This window comes from Stegostoma tigrinum, chromosome 35, assembly GCF_030684315.1.
Source record: "Stegostoma tigrinum isolate sSteTig4 chromosome 35, sSteTig4.hap1, whole genome shotgun sequence".
Lineage (NCBI taxonomy): Eukaryota > Metazoa > Chordata > Chondrichthyes > Orectolobiformes > Stegostomatidae > Stegostoma > Stegostoma tigrinum.
In genome coordinates, this window is record NC_081388.1 from 21710329 (window position 1) to 21733880 (window position 23552).

At 40.3% G+C, this 23552-nt stretch overlaps 1 protein-coding gene across 4 annotated transcripts in view; it reads right to left on the reverse strand.

Moving 5' to 3' along the window:
* LOC125447460 (voltage-dependent P/Q-type calcium channel subunit alpha-1A-like) overlaps positions 1–23552 on the reverse strand; it is a 606466-nt gene that overhangs the window by 272204 nt on the left and 310710 nt on the right. For all 4 annotated transcript variants that reach the window (XM_048521818.2, XM_059639809.1, XM_059639808.1 and 1 more), the window contains 7 exons: positions 22068–22183; positions 19967–20023; positions 11573–11662; positions 6405–6614; positions 5032–5144; positions 4080–4192; positions 867–998 (listed from right to left, as the gene is read on the reverse strand). In XM_048521818.2, coding sequence (XP_048377775.2) covers positions 867–998; positions 4080–4192; positions 5032–5144; positions 6405–6614; positions 11573–11662; positions 19967–20023; positions 22068–22183 — 831 coding nt within the window. The remainder of the gene's footprint in view (positions 1–866; positions 999–4079; positions 4193–5031; positions 5145–6404; positions 6615–11572; positions 11663–19966; positions 20024–22067; positions 22184–23552) is intronic.

The following is a 23552-nucleotide window of genomic DNA, read 5'->3' on the forward strand; positions in this document are numbered from 1 at the left end:
TTGAGAATGTCAGATTACAAACGGTTATGCTGTAAACTTAATTTACTCCCAAGACAAGTGAGGGGTGAGGTGTTAAGGAAAATTAATCAGCATTTCTACCTGGGTACAAGGTCCATTGCCATGGAGATGTCTTTAAGAGGGAAGGATTTCTAAAGGTATCCCTGATGTCCCAAGGAGATAGAGCAACAAGATACTTTGGTTCACCATGCAAGATTGTGGATGAGAGCTAGTACATGGATTGAAAAACCAAATGCTTGAATTGTTACATTGAAGCTAGAAGTTTTTCCTACCCAGTTGTACAGCAAGAATCTCTAAGTAAAAGTACTCACTGAAAGTCAGTTATCAGATTAAAAGTTTCAAGGCTCAGAAAGAAAAAGGACAGAGGTTAACCCTCAGCAGTTAAGACTCACCTTGGACTGCTTACAAGAGAATCGATTCGTCTACTTAAAGGTCAACATAAAGTATATTGCAAAGTGTGTTTTTGGTTGTGTTAATGAAAACAGGGGAAATTGATTTTTGTAGTTTGAAGTATAAGTTTCCTTCAAATATATTGTTTATTCATCCTCTCAGCTATTGAGTGGAAGTTCAAAATTCTTTTTAAAAGTTAACTGTTTGGTGGAGATCATAACACAGGTCCTAGCAAAATTTAAAATAATGAATCTTCAAGTATAATTTTAACAATATTTCCCACTATAATCGATGCTGTTTGAAATCATTTCCTGGTTATTACCTTATTACGTCATGTATCATTAGTAGTAATCAAACCATTTCTTTCACCTGATTGAGTATCACAATTAATGCAAGATTTAATTAGATCATAATGTTACATGCATACAAAACAAAATATCTAGAAACCCAGTACTTACTGGCCACCAAAGAGCTGCATCCCTAAAAGGGCAAATACAACGATAAAGAGGAACAATAGGAACAATAAGCTAATAATAGACTTCATGGAACTCAGTAAGGAGACAACCAAGTTTCGAAGAGAAGCCCAGTACCTGGGGTAAAAAGAAATATCTATCAGCTTTTACTGTCCTGGAGGAAGCCAAAATTCAAATCAGCATTAAATCCTGCATCTGTGTCAACACTGTATGAACATTTTAAAGATGTTCACTGAGTGATTTTATACCGAAAGCCCTATCCCAACAGAATAATCACAAGTGTTCTTCTCAAATGAAAGCATTAATTAAATAAAAATCAGTTTGTTTAAAACAAAATTAATGATGATCACTAGTCAGGATAGATGGTGCATTCAATTATCTGATGTAGAATTTGTCAAACAAGCAGCTCAAATCTTAATATATCTTTAAACAGTCAATACAACCAAATATCCTCAAAAGACCGTTTTTTTCAAGTTTACTTAAATGTATAATTTTCTTTTTAAATTCCTGGAAGATTATTGGTGGCAGAGTAAGATGTTCTTATGTCATGATGACCGAAGGATTTTTGCACTATTGCCAGAGAAGCACAATGAGGTATTCTGTGTGGAAACATGGCTACATCATTAGATTTCCTGAGTTAATTTCACATATTTATGGAAAACAATAGAGATATCTTCAATCCAAAAGGGAAATTGTGACATTCACTGTCCACGTATTAAAAAGGAATAACAGACCTGTTCCAAGTTAAGCATCCTTCAGGTGGATTAACATTTAAGGGGTTAACATTCGCCGAGGTTTGAGTGTCTGTAATACTGGTGTTGAGGGTGAAAGTATTGAAATTTTCTGATATTTGTAAGAAGGCAGTTTTAATTAGTTCTTGTATAGCGTAACATGCCACTTTTTTCTGGTGTGTATAATAAAATTTTATATTCTTTTATTGAAAGCACTTTGATAGCCTCTTGTGAATAGGTTAGTGACTGGCCACCATTGTTTAAAAAATGGAAAATGTTTATGGTGTATCAAGTTATATTTCATTCTGGTATCTGACTGTCCAATATTACAATCAGCTGGGATTATAATACTGGGGAATGAAATACATTTTTCTTTTCAAGTACCCAAGTGTCAATATACATTCTTCTGAGGTAAAGTACAAGATAGTTAGGTAAAAGGTAAAATTCCCTCTAAACCGCTTCCATATTATGACCACACTGTCACTATAATACATTTTCATTTCTACGTCTGCATCACCATGGCTTATTAGTGGGATTTCCTATTTGAGGAAGTTCTGTGCTTCAGATCCTCAATCACAAGAATTGAATTGACTTTCTGAGCAGGTTCCTTGTTTCGCAGACGTTTCATTACCCTGCTGGGTAACATCACTAGTGCAGTCTCTGATGAACGACCAGTGTGTTTTCCCACCTGTTATTTAAACTCTGGATTTCGTTGAGCTAGACTACCTCATTTCCGGTTTTCCTGTGCAGTGGAGTGTACATGGGGTCAAGCTGTATGTGTTTGTTGATGGCTTTCTTCGTGGAGTACCACATTTCAAGGAATTCCTGTGCTTGTCTATGCTTGCTTGGCCCTGGACCTTGGAGTTGTCCCAGTCGAGTTGGTGGTTCTCCTTATCTATATGTGGATAGAGATGAGTAAGTATTGGTCGTGTCTTTTTGTAGCCAATTGATGTTCAAGTACCCTTGTTGTTAATTTCTTTCCTGTTTGTCCAACGTAGTGTTTGTCACAGTCTCTGCAGGGAATCTTGTATATGACAGTGAGCCTGTCCACAGTGAATACTGGGTCATTGGTTCGGGTGAGCAGTTGTCGTAGGGTTGGTGTGGGTTTGTGTGCTACTCTGATGCCCAGTGGTCGTAGGAGTCTTGTGGTCAGTTCAGATGGTGTTCTTAATGGAAGGTAGCGTGATGAGTGTGTTGGGCTGTATAGTATCTTCCTAAAACAGGCAACAACACACTGCAACAGCACAGAGCTACGCCTAAAAGAAGAGTACCTTTTCCAGATATTCAGGGACAATGGATACCCGAAAAACTCTGTCAGAAGATGCCGATTACACGAATGACACCAGGAAGACACGACACGCCCCAAAACACTCATCACACTACCTTACATCGGGGACACATCTGAACTGACTGCAAGACTTCTACAACCACTGAGCATCAGAGTAGTGCACAAACCCACATCAACCCGATGATAACTGCTCTTCCGAACCAAAGCCCCACTACCCACGATGGACAGGACCAGTGTCATACACAAGATTCCCTGCAGAGACTGTGACAAACACTACATTGGACAAACAGGAAGGAAATTAACAAGGGTACATGAACATCAGCTGGCTACAAAAAGACACGACCAATACTCACTCATCTCTATTCACATGGGGATCCACATTTCTCACCTGGACTCTGAATCCAGCCTCTTGAGAAACATGCAGTGTACCTGATCTGGGAGTCTTCCAGTGAAACACAGGATCAATATAGAAGGGTAAGCCTTACCTCCTTTTGAAAGCAGCAATTGTCATATTCTTGGGGGTAAAATCCAAAAAAGCATTTTACAAAGCTAGGGAGAGACATTAAGTGAGCACTATTAGCTAGGGAAAGTGTAGGGTGTGGTTGACTGAGAAAGGTAAGGTGGCAGGAAGGTGGATGAGGGATTAAGGTGGCAGGTAGATGGGTGAGTAAGTAGGGAGGCAAGTAGATGAGAGAGTGAGAGTGGCAGGTGGGTGGGTAGCTTGGCAGTTATGTGCAGGTAAATTGAGTGCTGAATCGTGAACACAGTTTCAAATTGAGGGTGTCTGGCATTTCGGTTATTTGGAAGCAGGGTGAAATTCAGTTCTTTTGTTATCCAGGAATTAGAGGAGATTTTATTTGTCCTGGTTTTTCCTGGGTAACTTTTCAGGTAAATGAGTGGGAAACTTCTGTATCACTCAGGGGTTTAGACTTTTCCAGAGGGTGCCAGATACAGGATAATTGTCTGGCAAATTTCCCAGGTAATTCGTATATAGTCAATGTGTTGGGATCTCCAAGGGGTCCTGGTACATTTTTCAGGACACATTGCTGTAAAAACAATTTTCCAACCAGAAAATCTGGATCAGTGAACAGCAACAAACTCTGTACACTCTGGTATATGTGACCATCAATATTACCTGCCAAATATAAAACAGATAGGATGGCAAACTGGAAAACTTACTTTGTAACTTTGAATATTCGAAGTAACCTGAGTGCCCGTAAAACACTGATGCCAAAAGAGGTACCTGGCTTAACAGCAGCCCAGAACACTTCAAAAATACTCCCTATAATAACCTGAAATAAGAGAGTACAGATTCACACATTACTGGAGAGCAAAAATGAAACAAAAGTATTGTGAATGAACAGCAAATCAGTCAGTATTGGAATGATAAAAGGCTGGTGTTTCCAGCGTGACCCTTTGATGGGGTGATCTGATTCAGAGTACACATCAATGGTCATACCCAAAGCAATGACCTAACATTATTTAAATCTTTACTCACAGAGATAGAATAGAGGGGAGGAACAGTGAGACCTTCACTGTCCAATGCATGCTACTGGAAAATACATATCTGAATATTAGCCTAAGAAAGAATAATACTTTCCTGTCATATCTCCACAATAAGTGATGTCTGCCAAAATTGTGAAAATGTTTGTGAAGGTTTATTCACTGGTCTTTTGTTTTGAACACTTACATTTTAACTGAAATTATCACCCAGAAAAAAAATAAACAGCACGTTAAAAATATTGTTATCAATTCTTCTTTTGATCATCACATTCAAAGCCTAATGCAGAGTGAATCTCCATGACTCAGCTTCTGCACTCTCCAACAAACTAACGGGTCAGTTCAGGAACTAACTTTGCTTCAAAGATTAATCAATCCTACATTCCCATCTTTTGCCCTGAATGTGCTGCCATAGCCTTAAGTGAAACTTCCAGGCCCCAATATGTCCACTAACTCACTCTCCGTGCGTGCATGCGGCAAGGTCAGCAAAATGAGCACACCAAGACATTGGAATTCAGGTCTTCCCTAGTCTATACCTCAGATCCACAATGTGCAGTGTATTTACCAACTGAGACATTATAGGGAGTTCTAAGAATAAAATCTTACCGAGAAATTGTTACTTGCTACTTACCGCACAATCAAAACAGTTGAAAGAAGAATGAAAGTAAGGCCTAATCCCAAGCCCATACATTTTTATAAACATTTCTGACATAAAGAGTGCTAAGAAAATGAATTCTGCATAGTCTGAAAATGAAGGAGAAAAGACAATCAGTTAATAATTTAACTAAAGATAAGGGAGCATGATTTTAGACATGTTTACTTAGGTTAAGCAAAAAAAGAAACAACTGCAGATGCTGGAAATCAGGAACAGAAAACAAAAATTGGTGGAGAAACTCAGCAGGTCTGGCAGCATCTGTGAAGAGAAACATTTTGGGTCCAGTCCTGAAGAAGGGTCACTGGACCTAAACATTGACTCTGCTTTTTCTCCACAGCTATGCTGAGTTTCAACAGCAATTTCTCTTCTTGTTTAATTTTACATAGGCTGCTTCCATTAAAAACGGGTATGGAGGAATTTGTCCATGAAGATGGCAACGTTCTTTAATACAAAGAAGCTGTGCTGCTATACAATATCTAAAAGGTCTTCTTTTAAATAACATGTAGGACACACTGTTCTACTATAAATTATAAAATTTAAATCCACGATAGTTACAAAATTCTACAATTATAATAGATCTTTTTCTGCTATGATACATGCAGGATATGCTGTTCCTGCATGGTTTTCTTAGGCATTCTGTACATTCTGTAGTTGAGATATCCAGGTGTCAGGCAACAGTCTGCCTCATTAAAATAACCTCAGTCTGAATGGACTACACCTTTCCAAGTGGCCGAAGGCAAAGAGGCCTAAAAACTCAATAGTATTTCACATCTTACCCTCACTCATCGAATTTTTGGCATTGCTGGCTGTGCGAGCATTTATTGCCTATTCCTAGTTGCCCTTGGATACAACTGAGTGATTTCCTAGGCCAATTCAGAGTCAACTACATTTCACTGACTCTGCCGAGTCAGGTGAAGTAAGGATAGACATTTCTTCTCCTAGAGAACCAGGTGAATTTTTATGACAATTAACAATGGTTCCAACCATTAAACGATAGACTTTTAATTCCAGATTTTTATTCAATTCAAATTCTATCATTTATTGTGGATTTAAACCCAGGACTGCAGAACATCACCTGAGTCTCTAGATTACTGGTCAAGTAACAATATCGCGAGACCACTGCCTCCCCTTTATTAATGGCAAAACATCAGCTTCTGTTTAATTATAGAGTGCACAGTAAATAGCAATTAAAATAAAACTGTGCTTTAAGGATTTAATGCTGAAATAGACATAGACAATATTGCAGATGAAATCCTACCACTTTCTTAATCTACCTAGACATTGTACAATTCAGCCTATGTACAATCATTGCTGATATACTGTACATATAAATATTCTGAAGCACTTACAGAGGAAGTCGGAGAGCCAATCTGGCTGCTTGTAGTGTACAATTGCAACACACAACGTGTTGAGTGCTACCAGACTAAGGACAGTCCAGTAAAAGGCCTGAGTTTTCACTACCCGTCGGACGAAGAAGCGAAACCGTCTTTCCTTCTTACGGAAAAATGAAGATCCCTCAAGTTTGGCACTTTTAATACTTGCTCTTGTAAAAGGAGATCCTGTTCCAGGAGAAAATAACAGACAGACAATTATTAAAAAGATCATATTAGAATGTTGATCAAAATTTCTGATGTTACTTTCCTTTCTCCCCTCCTCTCCTGAAGCTATGCACTAATGTACAGTTTGATGAGGACTGGCTGCTATTCAATATCCAATGTAAATGTGCTGAATCTTCAACCATGGAACAATCACAATCAAGTTGAATTCTACCCTCAAGTTAAATCCACAAACTGTGTAGATTCCTGTAGCAATCAAGAGCAATAATTCTGGATGATTTTCCATTCTTCCTTAGCACAGCTGCACAGAAGCCAATTGCAACACTGAGATCAGTGCATCAACAAAGAACAATTGTGGAACTACTGCTCTTCAAGTAAATAAGACTCAGTAACATGCCAGATGACATATTCAACCCACCAAATCATTCAGGAAGTCCAACCCATGATGAAAAGAAAAGAAGAAGCAAGAAAAATTCTTGACTTAAATGAATTTTGTACACTGCAAGAACATTAGTTACTGTTTCATTGTGTCACTTTATATATCAGCGGAGATGAGATTGGCAGTTTAGTATATCCTTCTTTGGAAAACTTAAAACTGTTCAGAAAGGTTTTATGATGGTGAGAAAATACAAAGAAACAAAGAAAGCTACAGCACAGGAACAGGCCTTCGGCCCTCCAAGCCTGCGCCGATCAAGATCCTCTGTCTAAACATGTCATCTATTTTCTAACGGTCTGTGTCCGTTTGCTCCCTGCCCATCCATGTACCTGTCCAAATATATCTTAAAAGACACTAACGTGTCTGCGTCTACCACCTCCGCTGGCAGAGTGGTAATTTTCTACTTCCATCATCAGTTTTTAACATCTAGGACTTTCAAGGGTTGATTTCAAAAAGGGAAACATGCTGATTTTAAAATGACTGCAGGATGAGCGATGTTTCATGAAACTGCAAATAAACAAGAGCCAGACTGAAATGAAATTACTATTTTTATCAAGTGAGACTGAAACCAGTCAGGCATTAAGAAAAGTACACCTTCTGTTTGGTTTAGACTTTCGTGAGAAGTTCACACATAGGAGATGAAAATCATCACCTATAATTATGTAGCTCAGAGACAATAAGTAGACTCAGAAATACACGAATGATCTATGTTTAAAGTAACTAATTTGGCAGAGACGTATTATTGACTGGAACTGGAGAAGGTTCTCTCTCTGCTTTCTATGTAAAGTCAAAGGAACAAATGACAAAAAATAACTGGAGGAAAATCTGAACACCCATGAGTTCAAGATACCTATAATTTTCATGGGCCACTGATCCAGAAAATTTCTAATCAACTGGTGTATTTTGTTAAAACCTAATAACTCAAGAACACCCTAAGGACGTCAAAACTGCATGTTTTTTCATCTTATTTTTGTGCTGTCACAATCACCTTTCAACGTGGTATTTGTGTTTGAATACAAGTTTGTTGTACCTTTATTATTTTCTCAGGGCCAATAAGAAACAAAATTGACCTTCATTTCACTCAAGAAAGCCTTGTAACTGTTAGTTTTTTGTTTTCTACTGAACTAGGTAATAACATTTTAATGGGAGTGAGGTATAAATGCATGCTAAAAAGAATTTAGAATAAATCCTCAGTATCCATGCGTTTGCGAATTCACCTATTTGTATCAAAAAGTAAGTAGCAACAAAATTCAACACCTGCAGCAAAACTCGCGCGTCCACAAGGCCATATTTTTAACCTTTTAAAAGGGCTCCGCACTCGTGAATTTCATCATTCGTGTGGCTGCTGTGTACCCTCGTCGTAAATTACTGTAAAACATTTTATTGTAGCCAACCAAGGAGATCGAAAAGAGAGAAGCTGATTCACACCTCCTCACCTGGTTCTAACCAAAGGGTCAGATAATTAGAAAATGAAATGTTTATAATTTAATCAATCACACTCCATCTGTTCTCCATGTGCAAATCTAAACTGCAGTGATGAGAGTAGGAAGGTAGCTTAGACTCCTTTATTACTTCTATGAGTGTCATCAACCCAACTGGATACAAACCTAGAATTTAATCTGTTGACTGGCCATTATCTTTTACTTGTTTGTTGGATGTGGGTGTTACTCGCTGAGCCAGCATTACTTCCCCATTATTAGTTGCCCTTGAGAAGGCAAGGGTGAGTCATCTTCTTGAACCGTTGCAACCCATTTGATGTAGGAAGGTCCACAATGCCATTGGAGAGGAAGCTGCAGGAATTTGACCCAGCTGTATTGAAAGAACAGCAATATTTTTCCAAATTAGGATGCTGCCTGGACTGGAGGGGAACTTGCAGATGGTGGAGTTACCATGTATCTGCTGCCCTTATCCTTCTAAATGGTAGAAGCAGTGTGTTTAGAACGTGCTGCCTAAGGATCCATCGTGATAGTACATAATGCTGCTTCTGAGCGTCAGCAGTGGAGAGACTGAATGCTTGTAGATGTGGTGCCAAGCAAGCAGACTACTTTGTCCTGGATAGTGTCAAGCTTTTTGACTGTTGTGGAGCTGTACTCACCTCAGCATGTGGGAAGTATTATCACATTCATGACTTGGGCCTTCTAGATGTGAACAGACTTTGTTGAGTCAGGGGTGTGTTTCTCACCACAGGGTTCCTAGCCATTGGCCTGCTGTTGCAGCCATAGTATTTATTTGGCTAGTTCTGTTCAGTTTCTGGTCTGCAGGATGGTGACAGTGAGGATTTTAGTGAACGTCCTGCCATTGAATGTTATGAAATGATGGTTAGATTCTCTGTTGTTGGAGATGGTGATTGCCTCCAACCTGTGTGGCATGAATATTACATGTCACTAGTCTGCCCAAGCCTGTATATTGGCCAAGTATTGCTGCATTTGGACACAGTCTGATTCAGTATCTCAGGAATCATGAATGGTGAACATTGAACAGACATCAATGAACATCCCCACTTCTGACCTTACAACGGAGGGAAGTCATTGATGATACAGCTGAAAATGTTTAGATCTTGGATACTGCACTGAGGAACTCCTGCAGTGACGCCCCGGATTGGAGATAACTGACCTCCAGCCACCACACCCATCTTCCTTTGTGCTATGTATGATTCCAATCAGCAGAGTTCTCCCCCAGTTCCTAATAGCTCTAGTTTTGCTAGTGCATCTTGATGCAGACTAGGTTAAATATCAACTTGATGTTAAGGTCAATCACTTTCACCTAGCCTTTGGAATTCTCGAGAATACGTCATCAGTGCTATTGCCAGAATGTTGTTGGGGCAATAGCCTTTGCAATATTCATTGCCTTCAGCCATTTATTGACATCGTGTGGAATAAACAGAATTGCCTGAAGACTACATCTGTGGTGCTGGGAATCTCTGGCGAAGGCCAAGATAGATCATCCATTCTTAAATTCTGGGTGAAGACTATTGCAAATGCTTGAGCTCTATATCTTGAACTGATGTGTTGGTATCCACTATTTTTGAAGTTGGGGATGCTGTGTTTCCCCAACGAGTTCTTTAGTTGTCCACCTTCATTCACAACTGCATGTGGGCAGGACTGCAGTGCCTAAATCTGATCTGTTCACTGTGGAATTACTTAGCCTTTAGCTTCAACAGCTTGATACTTCATCATTAGATATGCTTGGCTTCTCCTGGCACACACTGTTACACTTTTCTTTGAACAGGGTCAATCTCCTGAATTAGTGGTAACGGTAAAGTGGGCAAAATGCCTGGCCATGAGGCTACAAGTTGTGTGGAAGTAGAATTCTGGTGCTGTTATTGGCGCACAGCATGTCATCGATTGGTACCTCCCCCGTCTTGAGGTACTAGATTGTTTGAAACCTATCCCATTTAGCAGTGGTAGTGCCACCCAATATATTTGAGGGTATCCTTAACACAAAGATGGAACTTCACTTTCACAAGGATTGCACAGTTGTCACTCTTATAGACACTGTCATGGACAGATGCATTTGTAGCAGAAAGACTAGTGAGGATGATGTGAACTATATTTTTCTCTCACCACCTACTGCAGGCCCAACTAAGTTCTTAAGGATTCAACCAGTTCAGTCAGTACCAAGCCACTGATGGTGACGGACATTGAAGTTTCACACCTTGAGTACATTCTGTTTCCTTTATACCATTAGTGCTTCCTTCAAGTGGTGTTCAATGTGGAGGAGCACTGATTCATCAGCTGAAAGGATGTTTTGGTTGGAGATGGTGTAGCGGGGTAGTAGGTGGTGTTGAAAGATTGTAATCAGCAGGATTGGTTTACCTAATACCACGAAATTTCATGGTGTCCAGAATCAAAGTAGAGGATTCTAACTGTATATCAGTTTGGTGCCTCCTATGCTGGTTTGTCCTGCCAGTGGGACAGCCATTTTTAAGGAAAAGTGGTGCTATCTAGGACACAGCATGTGGAGTAAGATTCTATGTGTATGTTGATTAACTAGTCTGTGAAATAGCTCTCCTAATTCACATGGTTGAAAGAGCTGATTTTTGATAACATTGTTGCTGCTGCCTTTTATGATGGCAAATGGTCCATCCAGTTTCATTCCTTTTTTGAGGCTTTTTAGTGGTTGATAAACAGCTTGCTAAAACAGTTCAGAAGGCAGCTCAAAGTTGCTGAGAGTCTGGAGTTACATATAGGCCAGACACGGTTATGGATGGCTGTTTTCCTTCCCTAAAGGACATTATTGGACTAGATGGAATTTTACAATAATCGGCAATACTGTCATGGTCATGTCGTGACTTTTAATTCTCCATTTTTATCAAATTCAATTTTCAACCATTAGCCATGATAGGTTTTGAACCAGAACATTTCCTGGGTCTCTGGATTACTATTCTAGCAAAAATACCACAATGCCAGTGCACCCCCAGTGCACTCAATTCCATACCACATTTGGGAAATTCCAGTTTTCGACACAGTGTCTCTCAATTTCTATTTTAATTTAGCACTGATAGCAGTACTACGTAAACACTCACCAACAGAGGAAATGTCCGCCAGGTGATCTTCACCCTCTTCAGGATTCAATAAATCAGTTTTGCTCCTTTTTATTGTTCCCCTCCTCATAGCTGGAAAGAACAGATGGGAAAAGACAGATGAAGAGAAATAAAATGAATGAGATAGAATAGAGTGGCTTTGTTCTTCCTAACAGAAACCCAATCTTAGAAGGAAATAAGCTGTTTGAGATACTGAATATCACATTTTCACTGTGGGATCTTTTCGTAAAGATTTGTATGATGCCAGTAACTCCTATGAACACTGACAGTATGTACTGAAGAGTGTTCATTAGCACGCTCCCAGTAAAAGCTGCCACATTCTCAGAACTCATTGTCAGAACATTCCCGAAATTACTGGTGCAATCCTAGATGCTCACTGCAAATAGTGACACTCCCAAGGTTCTCTGCAAATTATGAGCACACTCCCAGGAAGCAACTGGGTATTATCGCACAATATTGGGAATCAGTAAATATTAACACAATCCTAAAGACACTCAGTTCTAAGCTTCCTGACTAAATTTGTATTGTGTATGGATTCTGTGCTCACATAGTCATTGAGCACAGAAAAAGACCCTTCAGTCCAATTCATCCATGCTGATCATGTTTCCCAAGGTAAACAAGTCCCACTTGCCTGCATTTCGTCCCGCCTCTAAACCTTTCCTGTTCATGTACATCCAAATATCTTTTAAATGTTGTAATTGTGCCTGCATCTACTATTCCCTCTGGCAGTTCATTGCACATGTCAACGATCCTCTGTGTGAAAAAAGATGCCCCTCAGTTCCCTTTTAAATCTTTCTCCTCTCAGCCTAAAAATATGCTCCACAGTTTTGAACTCACACAGCTGAGGGAAAAGATCTTTGCTATTCACCCTATTCATGCCCCTCATGATTTTATAAATCTCAATAAGATTACCTGTCAACCTCCTACGCCTCAGTGAAATTCATCCAGTCTCTACAGTCTATTCTTATAACTCAAACCCTCCAGTTCTAGCAACATCGTGGTAAATCTTTTCTGAGCCGTCCCCAATTTAATAATATCCTTTCTACAGCTCGGCGATCAGAACTGTGCACAGTACTCCAAAGTTGACTTCACTGGCATCTCGACCAACATTAACACAACGTCCCAACTCCTATACACAATGCTCTGAGCAACAAAGGCAAGTATGTTCAATGTCTTCATAACAACTTTTGAATTTACCTTTGATGCAACCTTCAAAGAACTATGTACCTGAAGGCCTAGGTCTCTGTTTAACATCAATACCCAGGGCACTACCATTAACTGTACAAGTCCTGCTTTTGTCTGTTCTTTCAAAATGCAATATCTCACATTTATCCAAATTAAACTCCATCTACCACTCCTTAGCCCATTATCCTAATTGATCAAGATGCCTTTCTAATCTTAGATAACCTTCTTCACTATTGACAAAATCACAAATTCTGGCGTCATCTGCAAACTTACTAAACAAGCCTCCTAAATTTTCAACCAAATCGTATACATAAATGACAAACAGTGGACCCTGCACCAAATCCTATGGATCACCGCTGGTGACAGGCTTCCAGCATGAAAAACAACCCTCCTCCACAACCTTCTATTCCCAACCATCAAGCCAATTTTGTATCTAATTGGTAAGCTCTCCCTGAATCCCACGTGATCGAGATTTACTAGTTAGTCTACCATGCAGAACCTTGGCAAAGGCTTTACTAAAGTCCATATGAGATAATAAAAACTGAAACAACTGTGGATGCTGTAAATCAGAGATAAAAATAGAAATTACAAAGTGTGGAGTTGAATGAACACAGCAGGCCAAGCAGCATCTTAGAGCACAAAAGCTGCTGCTTGGCCTGCTGTGTTCATCCAGCTCCACACTTTGTTATCTCAGATTCTCCAGCATCTGCAGTTCCCATTGTCTCCAAAAACAGCAACTGTTAGAAAAGCTCAGCAGATTTGGCAGCATCTGTGGACAGAAATCAGAGTTAACATATCAGGCTGACACTTCTGAGGAATGGTCACTTGACCTGAAATGTTAACAATGATTTATTTCCACAGGTACTGACAGATCTGCTAAGCTTTTCCAGCAATTTCAAAAAGTTGTAGAATCCCTACAGTGTGGAAACAGGCCTTTCAGCCAACAAGTCCAGACTGACCCTCAGAGCAACCCACCCAGACCCATGCCCCTGTAGCCCACCAAATCCAAACATCCCTGAATACTATGGGCAATTTAGCATGGCCAATCCACCTAACCTGCACATCTTTAGACTGTGGGAGGAAACCGGAGCACCTGGAGGAAACCCAGGCAAACAAAGGGAGAATGTGCAAACTCCACACTGACAGTCATCGGAGGGTGGAATTGAATCCAAGTCGCTGGTGCTGTGAGGCAGCAGTGCTAATCACTGAACCATCATGCCACCCCAAACAGGAGACCTATTTTTGTTTCCATTTGGAATAAGTCTACCAATTGTGCCCTCATCAACCTTTTTTGTTACAACCTCAAAAAACTCAATTAAATTTGTGAGATGTGATTTTAATGGGAATGGACAGGCTAGATGCAGGAAGAAATGTTTCCGATGTTGGGGATTCTGGAACTGGGGGGTCACAGTCTAATAATAAGGGGTAAGCCAATCAGGAATGAGAAAAGGAAAAATTTCTTCACAGAGAGTTGTGAACCTGTGGAATTATCTCCCACAGAAAGCTGTAGGGGCCAGTACATTATATATATTCAAGAGGGAGCTGGACATGGCCCTTGCGGCTAAAGGAATCAAGAAGTATGGAGAAAAAGCGGGAGTGAGATACTGAAAATGCATGATCAGCCATGACCATATTGAACAGTGGTGCAGACTTGAATGGCCAACTCCTGCAGCTATTTTCTATGTTTCTATGCATCTATGTCTATAGTTCCCTAGCTTTTTAAATAAAGGCTTAATATCAGCCACCCTCCAATCCTCCAGCACGTCACCTGTGGCTGTAGATGATATAAATATCTCGGCTAGTGGCCCCATAACTTTTTTTCTTAACTTCCCACAACATCCTGAACAGATCCCGGAGATTTTTATACCTTTGTTTTGTTAAGACCTCCAGCACTTCTTCTTCTGTAATTTGGAGTGTTTTCAAGACATCAATATTTATTTCACTGGGTTCCTCAACCTCCTTTTCTTTCTCCACAGTACAAACTGATGCAAAATATTTGTTTAGTATCTTTCCTATTTTCTGTGTTTCCACACATAAATATCAATGAGGTTGCCTAAGAGGCCCTATTCTCTCCCTAATTGCTCTTTAGCTCTTAATGTACTTATACAATGTCTTTGGATCATTCTTAACCTTATCTGCCAAGGCTATTTCATATCCCTCTTTTGCCCTCCTAATTTACTTCTCAAGAGTGCCACTACATCACTTATACTCTTTGAGAGATTCACTTGATCCCAGTTGTTTATACCTAACTAAAGGTGTCTCCTTCTTAATCTTGACCAGAAGTGCAAATATCTTCATTCATCCATTGTTCCCTGTTCTTAGGAGCCTTACCCTTCATTCTAACAGGAACATAATGCCTATGAATTCTCGTTATCTCACTTTTGAAAGCCTCCTATTTGCCATTTGTCCCTTTATCCACGAACAACCTACTCCAATCAACTCTTGGAAGTTACTGTCTCATACTGTCAAAATTTGCCTTACTCCACTTAAGAACTTAACTTTTAATCAAGGCCTATCCTTTCCCGTAACTATTTTAAAACTAATTGAATTATGATCACTGGCCCTGTGCTGCTCCTCTAACATGTCGGTCATTTGTCCTGCCTTGTTTCTAAAGAGTCAAGTTTTGCTTCTTCTCTATCAGGTACATCTATATATTCATAAAGAAAGTCTTCTTGAACACAGTTAACAAATTCCCCACCATCCAAGCCTGTAATACTCTGGTAGACTCTGTTTGGCAAGTTAAAATCCCTTGCAATTAAAACGTGATTACTCGTACATATATCTGAGATCTCTCTACGTATTTGTTCCTCAATTTCACTCTGACTATTGGGGCCTATAGCACAATCCCAACAAGGTGATCATCTCCTTCTTATTTCTGAGTTCCATCCATGTAGTTTCACTAGATTGGGTCTACATAATGGCTGATTTTTTTTATTCATTTGTGGGATGTGGGCATCACTGGCTGGCCACCATTTATTGAACGTCCCTAGTTGCCCTTGAGGTGATGGTGATAAGCTGCCTTCTTGAACTGTTGCATCCCACCTGTTGTGGGCTGACCCATAATGCCATAAAGGAGTGAATTCCAGGATTTTGACCCAGCGACAGTGAAGGATCAGCGATATATTTCCAATTCAGGATGGTGTGTAGCTTGGAGGGGACTTGAAGGTGGTGGCATTCCCAGATACCTGCTGCCCGTGTAATTCTGGAAGTGGTTGCGGGTTTGGAAGGTGCTGTTTGACAATCTTTGGTGTCTTTCTGCAGCGGATCTTGTAGACAGTACACACTGCTGTTACTGAGCGTCGATGGTAGAAAGAGTGAATGCTCATGGATTCAGTGCCAATCAAGCGAACTGCTTTGTCCTGGATGGTGACGAGCTTCTTCAGTGTTGTTGGGGCTGCACTTATCCAGAAAAATGGAGAGTATTCCAACACACTCTTGATTTGTACCTTGTAGATGGTGGACAGGCTTTGGGGATTCAGGAGTTGAGTTACTCCTGTTCCTAGCCTCTGACATGCTCTTTTAGCTGCTGTGTTTATGTAGTGAGTCCAGTTAAGTCAATTGTAACACCGAGGATGTTGATTCAGTGATGGTAACAAGGGGCTGTGGTTAGATTGTCTTTTATTGGTAATGGCAATAGCCTGGCATTTGTGTGACATGAATGTTTCTTGTCACTTGTCACCCCAAGCCCAGATATTGTCTGGATCTTGTTGCATTTGAACATGGTCTGCTTCAGTATCTGATGAGTCACCAATTGTGTTGAACACTGTGCAACCATTGGCGTACATCCCCATTTCTGACCTTATGATAGAGGGAAGGTCATTGCTGAAGCGGCTGAAAATGGGTGGGCCTAGGACACTACCCTGAGGAATTCCTGCACAGATATTCTGAAGCTAAGATGATTGATCTCCAACAACCATGACAATTTTCCTACGTGTCAGGTATGAATCCAATCATCAGAAAGTTTGCCCCTGATTATCCATTGATTCCAGTTTTGCTAGGGTTCCTTGATGCCGCACTCGGTTGAATGCAGCCTTGATGTCAAGGGCTGTCACTCTCACCTCACTTCTGGAATTCAGCTCTTTTGTCCAAGTTTGAACCAAGGCTATAATGAGGTCAGGAGCTGAGTGGCCCTGACAGAACCCAAACTGGGCATCACTGAGCAGGTTAATGCTGAGCAGGTGCTGCTTGATCGCACTGTTGACGGCACCTTCCATCACTTGCTGATGATTGAGAGGAGGCTGTTGGGGCAATAACTTGCCAGGTTGGATTTGTCATGCTTTTTATGTTCTGTATGGGCAATTTTCCACAATGTTGAGTGGATACCAGTGTTGTAACTGTACTGGAACAGCTGGGCTAGGGGTGCCGCAAGTTCTGGAGCACAAGTCTTCAGTACTATTGCTGGAATGTTATCAGGGCATGTAGTCTTTGCAGAATCAAGTGTCTTCAACTATTTCTTGATATCACATGGAGTGAACCAAATTGGCTGAAGACTGGTATCTATATTGCTGGGGACCACTGGAGGAGGCTGAGCTGAATCATCCACTCGACAATCTGGGTGAAGATTGTTGCAAAAGCTTCAGCCTTATCTTTTGCACTGATGTGCTGGACTTTCCCATCGTTGAGGATGGGGATATTTATGGAGCTTCCTCCTCTAATGAGTTACTCCATTGTCCACTACCATTCATGGCTGGCTGTGGCAGGTCTGCAGAGATTAGATCTGATCTGTTGTTTGTGGGTTTGATTAGCTTTGCCGATTACTTGCTACTTATGTGGTTTGGCATGCAGGTAATCCTGTTTGGTGGCTTCACCAGGTTGACACCTCATCTTCAGGTGTGCCTGGTGCTGCTCCTGGCATGCCCTCCTGCATTCTCCGTTGAACCAGGGTTGATCCCCTAGCTTGCTGGTGATGGCTGGGTGGGGGATATGCTGGGCCATGAATTTACATGTGTGCTAGTGTACAATTCTGCTGCTGTGATGACCCACAGTTTCTCATGAATGCCAAGTCTTGAGTTGCTAGATTTATTCGAAGCCAGTCTCATTTAGTTCAGTGATAGTGCCACACAACACAAAGGAGGCTATTCTCAACATGAAGGTGGGACCTCATCTCCATGAAGACTGTGTGATGGTCGTTCTCACCAATAAAGACACAACAGATGCATCTGTAGCCAGCATAGTGGTAAAGATGAGAGCAAATATGTTTTCCCTCTTATTGGTTCCTGACCAAATGCTGCAGACCCAGTGTAACAAATATGTCTTTCAGGACCTGACCAGCTCACTCTGTACTGCTGCCAAGCCATGCCTGGTGGTGGACATTGAAATGCCCCACCCAGAGTACATTTTGTGCCCTTGCCATCCTCAGTGCTTCCTCCAAGTGTCATACAACATGGCGGAGTACTGATTCATCAGCTAAGGGAGGACAGTACGTAGTAATCAGCAGGAGGTTTCCTTGCCCATGTCTAACCTAAAGCCACGAGACTTCATGGGGTCCAAGGTCAATGCTGAGGACTGCCAGGGCAACTCCCTCCCAACTGTGTACCACTGTGCTGCCACCTCTTCTGGGTCTGCCCTGCTGGTGGGACAGGACATATCCAGGGATGATGGCAGTGGTGTCTGGGATATTGTCTGTAAGATATTTTGTGAGTATGACTACGTGAGGCAACAGCTTGACAAATCTGTGAAACGGCTCTCCCAACCAACGTCCCCTGTGAGACGGGTCCCAGATGTTAGTAAGGAGGACTGTGCAGGCTCGACGGGGCTGTTTCCATTGTTGCTATTTCTGGTGTCTAGTTCGATGTCAGATGATCTATCCGGTTTCTTTTCTTTGAGACTTGTAGTGATTGGTACAACTGAATAGCTAGCGAGGCCATTTCAGAGAACAATTGAGAGTCAACATTTAGTAACATTGCTGTGGGTGTGGAATCACATGCAGGTGAGGATAGCAGATTTCCTTTCCCTGAAGGACATTAGCAAACCCTGGGTTGGAGCTACATTTTGGGGCACTGTGCAAGTGATTATAGCTAACAATGTAATTTCTGAAGAAAGATCACTGGATCGGAACATTAACTCTGTTTTCTCTCTACAAATGCTGCCAGATCTGCTGGGGTATTCCAGCAATTTCTGTTTTTGTTTGTTTCAGATCTTTAGGATCTGCAATTCTTTCATTTAAATCTAACTATGCTTTATTTGATCTGGGATTGTTTCATGCTAGCAATGAGAGCTGACAATAACAATTTAAAAGTTTAATTATTATACAAATATCTCTGAGGTTTGCTAACTGAGGAGGATATATTGGGAATACGTATATTTAATGATTAGCTGGAGAAAACTGAGAGATTTTGAATATATTAGATAATCCTTGATTAGAGAAAGGCATTTCCATGTGATTTCTTGGAAATTAATTTAGTAGTTTAATCTGTGCTGTGGTTTACTTGTTTACTGGAAATCAAGTGAGCTTGGAGAAAAGGCGAGAAAGGCTTTTAAGGAGATAAGAGATGGGTTATTTGCTTTAATTATTAGAAAAGTTGACTTTGATAGGAATAGGGAGCTTTGATGCTAATGGGCGCACTGCAAAATTTCTGGATTTGAATTCTGTTTTACAGACCCAGGAGTCAGAAAAGAAGATATCCAGAAGCTGTGAGACACTGTTCTGAAATCCATTTCTCAGTACAAGTTCTTCAGTACCTGACAGAGTTTCCAAATACTAGTGTTTCTGCCTATGTGGCAGAAAGCGACAGAAGACTATGACCAATCTCAAATACTCAAAACTAAATTGGGTGGATTCAGAAGTGGACATTTACTATTAATTTCAGCAATCCAGCTTCGTCAACAAGAAATCCAGTGGACATGAGAAGTCATCACTTTGATTATCCCTTGTTTCTAGTCCTTGGCACACAGGAATTATTTACACCTTTTCTCTATTTCAAAAAACAGGATCTTGCGTAGACTTGTCTTTGTGTTGTGGGAATGTACCTTTGTGAGGGATTTGGGGATATAATTTTCACCCTGAATTATAATTTAGGTGCTATCCTGTATTTGCCACCTGCTTTAAGAACAAATTTGGATAACGGTATAAAAGAAAAGCAATTGGCAGTTTTGATAATCAAATCAACAATTTTGGTATGATAGGTAGCCCCGTGGGGCTTGATTACCAGCACATTTCTCCCATTATTGTTACAATACTGAAAATCTTACCATCAAAGGGCGATTTTTCCTCAGTGTCAGTCTCCTCCTCTGCAAGTATCACCTCTTCTATATCAAATGAACAGTCAAATAACAAGAAAAAATGATAGAAATATGATAAAAGGCTATGCAATAATTAGCACTGCAAAATAATTGTCTTATATACACATAAAACAGAATTCCTGCAAAAGTTATTAAAATATGAGAAAGCTTAACATGAAGAATTGCTATTAATTACACATTGTGTTCAGTTTTCTTCTCCCCTGGGCTAATTGCTATATATGTCAAGCCATAAAGTCATCAGGCTTAGTAATTCCCATCAGCTACTGCTGAGGTGGAACCACCAAAATAAAAATGAGGTACTCCCCTCCCACACACATATTGGCTCTAATTGCATAAGCTAACTGCTACATCTGATCCAATGGTGTGAACTGGACTTTTCTCAGACTCTGCCCAACCAAAATGCACTCAGCTAGTAAATGTTGACAACCTGATTGTTACTAAATGTTGATCCGGACCATCCCAACTGTCCTGGGTAGATGTTAGATCAGTGGCCAGCATTCTGTGTGAATTACTGTACTCTTTCTTGTAACTTACTTAACGAACAAAAGAACATAAGCACTAAGACCAGGAATGATAATTTCAGTCGCTCAAGTCTGCTCTCAACCTCTAAATCTAATCTTTCCCTTTCCATAGATCCTACCTGATTTTCTAAGCATTTCAAGTATCTTCTATTGTTGGTGCTACAAATGTCCTATATTCTCCTGGAAGCTGTCAGACTTCCTTCTTACCACCTTGTCTATTTTAACAGCAGGCTGATATTTCAACTCTTGATCACGGTGAAGACTTCACTTCCATCAACTTTGTTAATTCTCTTTATAATCTCTAAAACTATGTATTAGCAGAAGTTTCTGCTTTTGAAATAAATTAATCCTAACTTTCGTTCATCATGTCTTGGATTTTTGTGGCATAGGGTGCATATTCATGATGTCAGAATCATAATGTGATGTATAAAATGATTTATCTATTTTTCTCTCACACAAAGCTCTATAACTCCTGTAAATACTGTAAGCTAACTTGTAACTTTATATGCTTAATAAAACAAGATACATTGTCTATCTATCTATATCTATGTTTACTACTACTACTACAGCACAGAAGAAGGCCATACAGCCATCATTTCTTTGCTGGCTCTTTGAAAGGTTTTTCAGTTAGTTCTACACCGCTTTTCTTCCTCCATTCTCTTGCAATTTTATTTATTTCCATATCTATCCAAATTGCTTTTGAAAATCAATACTGAAATTGTACCTTACACTTTTTCAAATCGTAAATTCCAGATCATAACATTCTGCTGCAAAATAAAATCTCATCTTCCCTCTGGCTCGTTTGTTAATTGTTTCATCTGTTGCTCCTCCAGCCAATGGAAACAATTTTTTTCCCTTATCAGCAAATCCAAAATGCTTCATTGTACTGAGCACATGTTAAATTTCCCTCAACTTTCTCCACTCTAAGAAGCACAATCTTGGTTGCTCTAGTCTTTCACCCCATTTCCATTTTTGTAAATTTTTTTCTGCATCCGATCCCAATGCTTTTGATTTCTTTCCTGAAATATGGTGCCAGAATTGGCCCAATTTTAACTAGGGCCTAACAAGTAATTGATAACTGTTTTGCAAAATAGCCTTTGAATTTTCTGTGATAACAAAATGTGAGGCTGGATGAACACAGCAGGCCAAGCAGCATCTCAGGAGCACAAAAGCTGACGTTTCGGGCCTAGACCCTTCAGCAGATGAAGGGTCTAGGCCCGAAACGTCAGCTTTTGTGCTCCTGAGATGCTGCTTGGCCTGCTGTGTTCATCCAGCCTCACATTTTGTTATCTTGGAATCTCCAGCATCTGCAGTTCCCATTATCTTTGAATTTTCTGTCTCTGTTTACAAAACCAAGGTTCCAGTTATCTTAAATAGCCTTAATTTTCTAATCGACTGAATACCTTGTTTGTTTATCTCTATATCTTGTCAAAGATACCAATATGCCCTGCATGATTAGGTTACATGAAGATTTATCTTCTGGTTAACTCCAGGTCAATATTGTTGGCTTGTTCAAGTCCCACACTTACCTGCTTTACAAATCCACTCTAGATAACCATTCAGTTCTCTCTCAATTTGCTGTTGTCTCCTCAGTTTTAAGAATGCACGTCTATTTTCCACCCTCTCTCTCTCTTTGGCGAACTCTCTGCAAAAAAGATTTCCCAGTATTTGTTACCGCAACGACACTAGATTTTTGTTAAGGGTAACGACAGAATCAAAGCCATGTTCAGAAATTCACAACATTGCACTGTTGATGTAATCTGGAGATTACTGATACCAATTGTGCCAACGTAATCACTTCCCAAGTAAAGAGAAAAAATTGTTGGACTAATAATTCTACAGCACAGTTGAGATAATCTGCCTTCTAACACTACTGCTTTGCATAAAACCTTCCCATGTATGTGGATTAGTTGATAACACTCTCATTTCTGTATCAGCATGTTATGGGTTCAATTCACACTCCAGGGGATAGATTTTATGGTCTTATTTAAAGCAGGGGCAGGTGGAGGGAGGTGGTGGTGTGGTGGTGGTGGTGGAGGAAGACAAGTATGAACAAGAAGCAGGAGTAAATCATTTGTTCCTGTTGAACCTGCTCTGCCGTTCAATAAGGTTATAGCTGATCTGACTGGAATCTCAAATCTGCATTCCCACCTATCCAACAATCTTTCCATGCCCTTGCTCGCCAAGAATATATTCACTTCTACTTTAAAAATATTCATGGATTTTGCTTTTACTACCTTTTCAAGAAGAGAGTTCTAGAGACCCATGACTGAAAATGAAAAATTCACATCATGTGTTTAAATGGGCTGCTCCTGATTTGTAAACACTGACCCTCAGCTCTAGATTCTCTCATAACAGGAACCATCCTCTCCACATCTATTCTGTCAAGGCTCCTCAGGATTTTATACATTTCAATCACGTTGCCTTGTAGTTTTCTACACACCAGCAGATATAAACCTGGCTTCTTCCAACTTTTTCTTATAGGCCAAACCGGCCCCTAACCCCGCAATCAAGGTACTAATCCGGTGCGCCTTCTCTTAACTGTTTCCAAGTCATTACTTCCTTTCTGAAATAAGGTGAGCAATACTGTGCACAGTTGTCTAAATAAAGGTCTCATCAGTCCCCCATACAACTGAAGCAAAACCTTCCTACTTTTGTTTTCAATTTCCACTTATTAAATAATAATATTTTATTAGTTTCTCTGCAGCTTATGACCTACGTACTGACCTTTTGCAATTTAAAAATATCAGAGGTGACTGGTGCACTCTCCCTCCACCCAACCTCAATCAGGTTCTCCAAGTACCATGGGTGACAGTTGGTGGGTGAGTGGTGGGTCATGATGTAGTGGGCAAGGCATCCTTAGGTTCATTTCGATCAGAAAGTGGCATATCATTGCCAGCTTAAGGCCTTCAATTTGCTTCCACTTCTATAATATACTGGGCAGTGGCAAGAAGAAAAAAGTGGAAAGGATGTTTTTCCATCCAAGTTGGCTGCTGCCGTTACTGAATTCTAGC